Source organism: Anabrus simplex, chromosome X (assembly GCF_040414725.1).
Source record: "Anabrus simplex isolate iqAnaSimp1 chromosome X, ASM4041472v1, whole genome shotgun sequence".
NCBI classification, from domain to species: Eukaryota; Metazoa; Arthropoda; class Insecta; order Orthoptera; family Tettigoniidae; genus Anabrus; species Anabrus simplex.
The window spans coordinates 45,583,440-45,591,324 of record NC_090279.1 but is presented as its reverse complement, the minus strand read 5'-3'; the positions used below and the strand labels follow the sequence as shown (position 1 = coordinate 45,591,324).

Here is a 7,885-nt window from a genome sequence, read left to right as displayed (position 1 = left end):
AAGAAACTGAGTAAAAGTTATGAAGATTCGTTTACTGAATTATGCTTTATTTGATTGTATAGTAATCACAAAGAATGGATAAAAATACAAAACTACACTAGGTCAACATCTGATAGCATCAGAAGTGAGACTGAACCAGTTTGTTAGGGCTTCCAAAGTAAGAACGCTGATGACAGCATTGAACGAGTTGTCCGATACTCTGCTTCTCTACACCAGTCTCACACTGCTGAGCTGATCTTGTGCTGGAAATAGTCGCAGCAGCCGTGTCTAGCCCAAATCATGTTGAGGGAGCACCAAAGATTTGTTTTTAAAATTACAATTTGTTTTATGTTGCGCGCGCAAACACATATATGTCTTATGGCAACGATGGGATAGGAGTGGGAATGAAGCAACCGTGGCCTTAAGCCCCAGCATTTGCCTGGTGTGAAAATGGGAAACCACGGAAAACAATCTTCAGGGCTGTCTACAACAGGGTTTAAACTCGCTATCTCCGGAATGCAAGCTGACAGCTATGTGGCCCAAATTGCACAGCCACGCGCTCGGTACCAATTCTTTCTTTGGAGATCAAAACCCTTTGGTTTCTTTGCACGATTCAATGTACCGGGCGAGTTGGCCATGTGCTTAGGGGCGCGCAACTGTGAGCTTGCATGCGGGAGATAGTGGGTTCGAATCCCAGTGTCGGCAGCCTTGAGGATGGTTTTCCGTGGTTTCCAATTTTCACACCAGGCAAATGCTGGGGCCACGGCCACTTCCTTTCCACTCCTAGGTCCTTTCCTATCCCACTGTTGCCACAAGATCTATCTGTGTCAGTGCGACGTAAATCAAATTATAAAAATATACATATATGTTATGTTTTTGTAGATGACTCATCCTTCCAGCTTTGATTTAATCGAACCCATCCCCATATATGTTGAATAGGAAAATCCCGTCTCTTGGTGTAACCGTTTGATCCAATCTTTAGCTAGAAGCTGTCGGAGGTGCTTCATTCATGAATTTCCCAAAGATATATCTTCTAGATTATCTACAGCCTTGTTCGTTATTACTTAAATATCTCAATATCAGTTTGGCCCTTCTATGTCGCTACTAGTCTAAAGTGTTTGGAGTTTTTCAGTTACCGTATAAGAAGTAGGATATATTTCCTAAGTATTTTAATTTTTTTAACTTTTCATTTTAATTTTTTAATAATTTGAAGCTGATTACTTCATTAATACATAGAGAATGCAAGTTCTGTACTAAAGATACACTAGGCTTGCAATATTACCACACAATATGGAAATTACAGAAAAATAGGAGCAAGATGTCCAAGACTTCCATCTTAAACTTCAATGTCCTAAGCCTATCAGTAATTCTTGGAAAATGAGATTACAACACATTCATTGAAAAGATATTAGGTTATAGCATAGTTGTCAAGAGAAGGATAATGCCAAGGAAGTAAGTTAAAATAAAATACCCTCATTTGTTATAGTATTTTTTATTTAATTTGAAAACCAGGTAATATAAGGGTTGGGTCATAAATCATGGCAACTGTGTTTCCTCACATTTCCACAGGGCTACCATACAAAGATCATGTCTGGGAAAGTAAGACACTCTCTCATATAAACTCAGACCAAACACATGGTGGTCGTGCTCTGCGCTACAGCAGCTGCTTCAGCCAAACTTGTGTCACATGTGGCTGCCCTGCTTTAAGTGTGTATACCATCTTATATGAAATCTTACCTTACAAAAGATGCTGGAAGTGTTGTCCTTCCTGGGTTATACAGGCACTGTATCTGATAACCACATTCTGGCTTACACAAGTGAGTTCTGGCACTGTAATGTTTTCTTTCATTTCCTCCAATGTATGAGGATTTGTTTAATACACTTTTTCTTTCAGTTTACCCCACAAATAAACAGCACACACAGTTAGATCTGGAGAACGAGGGGATAATAGACCAGCAGTGATTTCACTGTCTGCAAACACTTCCAAGATTGTACGAGCAGGGGCTGAATCTTGTGTAAACCACCCATGCAAATTTTCTTCTTCCATTAACTGATGGAAGAATGTCTTCTAAAAGTCATCTTGGTACCTCTATGCATTTACCATTGTCTCAAAAAAGAACCTAAGGTAAATTATTCATCTTGCACTAACAGCACACCAAACACCAATCTTCCTATCACAATGAGGGACTTCATAAACACCATTAGGATTTTCTGCACACCAATAGTGGGAGAGTTATGATTGTTCACATAACCATTAAGGTGAAGCCAGAACTTTTACATACGAAAATGCGGTGTTGCAATGATAACTGCCTTACCGTGTTAACAGCTGAGATTCAGACTGGCAACTTACGCTTGCCAGGTCGAACATGTGCAGGCTGCTTGCTAGGTCAAGGACTATGCACGCTCCTCCCATACTGCAGCTGCTGTAGCGCAGAGTACAAACGCCATGAATTTGGCGTGGATTTATATGAGAGACCCTGTACATGGACAAAGCATGATATTGCAGTGCATTGGACATTACCAGGCAGAGTGATGGGGCTGCAGTAGAGTCAGGCTCTGTGCAGAATGGATGTAACAAGGCAAGAACAATGTGCAAACACCAAGCTAGCCATTCATCAGGGCCACAATGCCAAAGAATGCAAGAGCGCTTGTGTAAGCTGTGGGGAATTTTGCCCTTCCATAACAAACCATTGCAAGATGGGCAGCGACATTTCAGCATGGACATGAAACAAGTAGCAACGTACAATTGTCCAGAAGACCTGTTAGTGTCTGGATTGATGTGTTACATGCAGTAATTACCCAGTGCATGGATGTGGAAAGAAAATGGATACTACTTCAATTACAAGCCAAACCAGGCATTGAAAGATGAACCATCTATAAGAATTTAATGGGAGATATTCATCAACATAAAACTGCAACACAGTGGGTGCCACGTGCACTCACCGACATGCAAAAGTGAACATGGTATGCCATATACTGTGAACACTTTGTAAGCTACCAGCAGGAAGGTGAGCAAATGTTGGAGGGAATGGTGATCGTGGATGCATCTGAGCTTAAATGCCAGTCTGCAGAATGGCGACATGTAGGTTCACCACGAAAACAGATGTTCTGGCAAAATCTTTCCCCTGTGAAGCAGGTGGTTAATTGTGGCACACAATGTCAGAAGCGTGATTGTGTGTCACTTTGTTCTACCTGCCACATCGGTGACAGCAACGTACTACTGAACCCTCCTTCAGAGATGGTCAAGTCGTGCCATTAGGAACAAATGCCTGGATCTTCTCAACATTGCATACTCGGCATTAATCACACATTCCATTTGTGTGGAAGATCCTGCATTAATGCAGAAAAAAAAAATAGTTGTCATGACTTATGAGCCAACATTGTATAATGAACACAGTTGACATCTTCAGAAAACACTCTACACTTTACAACATATCAGATACTGTTTATATTTTTGTTCACAGTCTACTTTATTCCTAAAGATACCTGTTTCCTATTTAATAGATGAAATGTTAATCATTAAAAAAAGATGTCTCGATCAAATACATTTCAATAAGAAAAGCATTTCACAAACAATTAAATAGCAGCTACTACTGTACACTATTGGAATATTGGTCAATTACATTGTCACTGATATTCCAACATTCTTTTAAAACAGAAATGTCTATATTTATATCATAAGTTTATCATTACAACAAACTGTAATTTTCATGACTAGTTGTATGAGCAAGAATTATAGATTGTTATAAATTGTTCACTTTGCATTGATTAAGGCTTCGATGACAGGACAATGCTAATTCAAAATCATCATCATTCTGGGTGAAGTCTACAACACCAAAAATGACTGATTTGAGACACTGCTATACACTTGATAGGGCATTTAATTTGGCATATAAAACTATTTTGGTGAAGAAATTCATTCATGTGCCATAAATTGAATTTATTACTAGGGCAGAACTTGTTAATAGTGATTTTTGCCTAGTTACAAAGTATAGATTGTTGTCACAAACATTGTCAGAAAATTATAAGCAAAGTATATAAAATCTAAGATTTGGGATTAGCAACATGATTAGCCAAAATGATAATACAGAGCTCTCTCTTACACTTTCTTCCACAATTTGAATATCGCTCTTTTTGTTTATCAGGATATGAAACACATAATATGAATCTAAGAAGAAAGTATGGGCTAGGTCATTACTTTGATTTCTGACAGCCAATACAGGCAGGCTATTGTGTCAAGCGTTCAGGGCATGAAAAGACAACTGAAGTAAAATTTTACTTCACTGAAGAAAGCTTGCGATCAAACCCAACTCGTTCAACTAGGACTAGGAAATGGACAGAACGTTAAAACATAGGCCTACATGCCGTTTGTCAACAGCATAATTTGCCTCGTCATTTTATCATTTACATACATTATTTCAAGGATACATTGCAATTAAATATTACATAATCAGCAGGGCTCTTTACATATAGTAGTACTTCAGAAACTAAAATGTGTCAGATATGACAGCTGAGTGGCAAAGTCATTCATTTCATTCCAAAGTAGCAGCCGCAGTTCGACTTGCGGCCAATGCAAATGGAATTTTTGAAATGAAAAGTCACGATTAGGAGAAAGATAGATTTAAAATACTTCATTCATTTCATCACAACTTGCAATAATTTATACCTCTCAACTACAAGAGTATGCCAGGGTGGTATCTGTCATACTACTTCTGGCCTCTTCCCAATCCTAGCCCCAGTTACACGAAAACACATGAACATGGGTACAAACTTACAAAAAATATGGGCTGCTGATGATGTCTCAATACACTAAAAACAACAATAAAATACAGTTTAACTTCTCACTGATAGTTAGGCAAGCAATTGTGTACTTTACTTAATGTCTTCCATAGTGTCTATTAATAAGGCTTTGCTGGATCCTTTGAGCTACAGCACGCCTTTGATTTGCGTTTTCTTCTTCACCAAGCAGAGGCTCTTCGTTTACTCTATGAATACGACCCTGTTCTTTCACAGCATCAACAGCATTGTCCAAACGATGAGCAATTCTCATGTTATGGAGTACAGCACAGGCATTAGCTATCATCCCAGACATGACAGGGTCATACATTAGCTGTCGTTGCTGAGAAAGGCACCGGAACTCTCCCTTCAATACCCCAAAGAGCCGTTCAACAACAGATCTTGCAGCACACAATTCTTCGTTGTACTGGAATCGTGGTGTTCCACGTATTTCATTTTTTAAAGGGGTCATAAGCCATGGCTCCAGGGCATAACCATCATCACCTGCAGTATAATAATACATTTTATTACTTGTGATTTGTAAGAGTCAAAATGGAAAGATTATCAGCATTACGTGTTGTCCTTTAAGCTCTCCTGTACCTATTGAACACAGAAGTGCACAGTTACCTATAAGCCACGTGTTGCGTTCACCATAGGTGAAGTTCCTTTCCATCGCTCTTCTTGCAGCCGAATTAGACCAAACGTAAGCATCATGCCGAGCCCCAGGATATCTGGCATTAATATTCAAAATTTTCAAATCTGGATCACATATCTAGAAGCAAACCAACAATTACATTACCTACTATATATGAATAACAGATTGATAATGATAATAGTATGAAATGGAATTACAATCGTACTTACGGCTTGCACATTCAGTGTATGGTCACCCCAATGATTTACATAAGCTTCCTCATGCTCTTTCGGTGCTATGATTTTCAAATATGTGCAGTCTATAGCACCAAGAGTGCCTGGAAAGGGCTGCCGAGCATCTCGGAACTTCTGAACCGCAGAATAGCGTTCTTCTGCAGTCATTGGAAAATATACCCATTGTCTCAGAAGCAATTCATTTATGCTTCTTGTAACAGCACGGACACATCGGCTCACAGATGGCTGACTAACTCCAAGCTCCCATTCTTCACCAACAGCACCCTGATATGAGCCTGTGGCATAAAACCTCAAGGCAGTAAGGACCTAGAAAGATAATCAATCATTCATCACTGAGCTCCAAAAGTCTCTGAATGAAAGGGCAGTACTGGTAAGCTAAAGAAAATTATTTTCATTCATTCATAAAGGTAACAACAAATTAAATAAATAAGAAGACAGGAAAAGATATACTAGACCCACCTGGGTTTCAGCAGACAGTCCATATTGTCGTTGGCGTTCCAGAGATAATGTAAGTGAATCTACAAGATCTCTGGCAGCATCTGGACTTAATCTAAAAAGATCAATGAATTCATCGTCGTGCAAAGAAAATGGGTCACGGCTATTTCGCCACTCTCTTCTTTCTACTTGCCGTTGAAGTCTTTGTACTCGATGCTCGAGATGCATGAGATCCAAAGCAAGGTAAGCATTGGCCATATGCTTGACTTAGAGGACAATATTTATTTACAAGGCCCTCAGTAATTAACCTAACCTCAGAATATACTTACATTTACAAGTTCTAACCCAAAGTATAATTTCCTAACCTACAAGTTCTAACGTTCGTACAATTACCTAACCTAATTCGTTTAACCCAACTACAAAATGTAAAATACCACTACACAATCCTTAATCTTAGCATAAAACACAACTCGTTATTAAACGAAGAAATATCTTTGTAAACAATAATTTTTTTATCTACCACTCACAAACGCTAATACGGCAAATTGAATGACAAGACAAACCACATAGTATGGTCATTTGTTTAAAATTCATTATGTGTAAAATAATAAAATACAGTGATCACATTCTTCCAATGCATCTTTTACAAGATCTTGCTGAAATGCAGAGCACAGCGACTTTGTGTGATGTGACTTTAGGCGTAATTATGTATACACAGCCGTCGTTAACACACAAACGATGGGTCAACAAGCCGACGGTCACCAATCGAAGATATTCGGTCCAAGCAACAGCTTTCACCAACTATTATCGGTAAAGAAATAGTACAGAATAGCGCTCGCCGAACATAGTCGGAAAGTCGAGTAACCGATATCGAACAATGTCGGTTGGCATGTACGGAATAGCACCCCAGTTTTCCCTCTGATTTGTGGTATACAGAGGATGGTTGCCTAGTTGTACTTACTCTTAAAACAATAATCACCACCTCCACCTTGAGGATAATTTGGAAACACATAACTAAACAAATGTTAATGCATCGCAGCAACCATCAACATATTGCAAATCGTGATACCAAATAAATTTTTAAAAAACGACAAAACTCTTCATATTTCATGTTAGATAAGGCCTTGCCTTATAAAATGAATTTTAATATGGTATGTCATTTCCTCTCATAAAACATGTTGCAGTAACACACGTAATCATAGAATTCACGCCAAACAACAGAACATAAACGCGAACCTAGCGCTGGAAAAGAGAAAACTATTACCCGCTTCACTGTCTGCTCGATCTGCATCCGATGGCTGCTTATACTGCCTGCTCATTCCATATACACACGTGTAACACGACTTAAAACAATCTGCCGCTAGATGGCAGCACCAGACGTACCCAGTTATCGCGTGAATACAACTAGATAATCATACCAGCAAAATTTAAAATCTGAAAGTAAGAGAAAAATTAAAGAATTTTACTTATAAAGTGATGCTGTACTTTCCGAGAAAGGGGTTTCGATGAGCAAGAAAACCTGGAAACTTTGTCTGTATGGGACCCTTACCAGGATTACTCGATTCAGCAACTGGAAAAAACCAAAAGAAAAGCAGCTCGATTTGTTCTGGGCGATTTCCGACAAAAGAGTAGCGTTACAAAAATGTTGCAAAGTTTGGGCTGGGAAGACTTGGGAGAAAGGAAACGTGCTGCTCGACTAAGTGGTATGTTCCCAGCTGTCAGTGGAGAGATGGCGTGGGAGGACATCAATAGGACAAATTGGGGCAAATATTCGTTTATAGGAAGGGGAGTTAGTGATTGGAATAAC

The 7,885-nt window shown here is 39.1% G+C and overlaps 1 protein-coding gene across 1 annotated transcript; it reads right to left on the bottom strand.

Annotated features, from left to right (window-relative positions):
- Nucleotides 1-4,759: 4,759 nt before the first annotated feature.
- On the bottom strand, nt 4,760-5,950 carry LOC137503178 (putative nuclease HARBI1). The gene is made up of 3 exons (XM_068230669.1): nt 5,620-5,950; nt 5,383-5,527; nt 4,760-5,259 (listed from the first exon to the last, which is right to left on the bottom strand). Exons 1-3 carry the CDS (start codon nt 5,788-5,790, stop codon nt 4,856-4,858), a joined length of 720 nt encoding a protein of 239 aa, XP_068086770.1. The 5' UTR covers nt 5,791-5,950; the 3' UTR covers nt 4,760-4,855.
- Between the last annotated feature and the right edge of the window lie 1,935 nt (nt 5,951-7,885).

Bases quoted from the DNA above. Each gene is read 5' to 3' on its own strand.
- LOC137503178 (XM_068230669.1), bottom strand. From the start codon at position 5,790: ATGACTGCAGAAGAACGCTATTCTGCGGTTCAGAAGTTCCGAGATGCT. The intron at 5,528-5,619 runs GTAAGTACGATT...GTTTGCTTCTAG, and splicing joins ATACACTGAATGTGCAAGCC to ATATGTGATCCAGATTTGAA. The intron at 5,260-5,382 runs GTAACTGTGCAC...ATTATACTGCAG, and splicing joins ACGCAACACGTGGCTTATAG to GTGATGATGGTTATGCCCTG.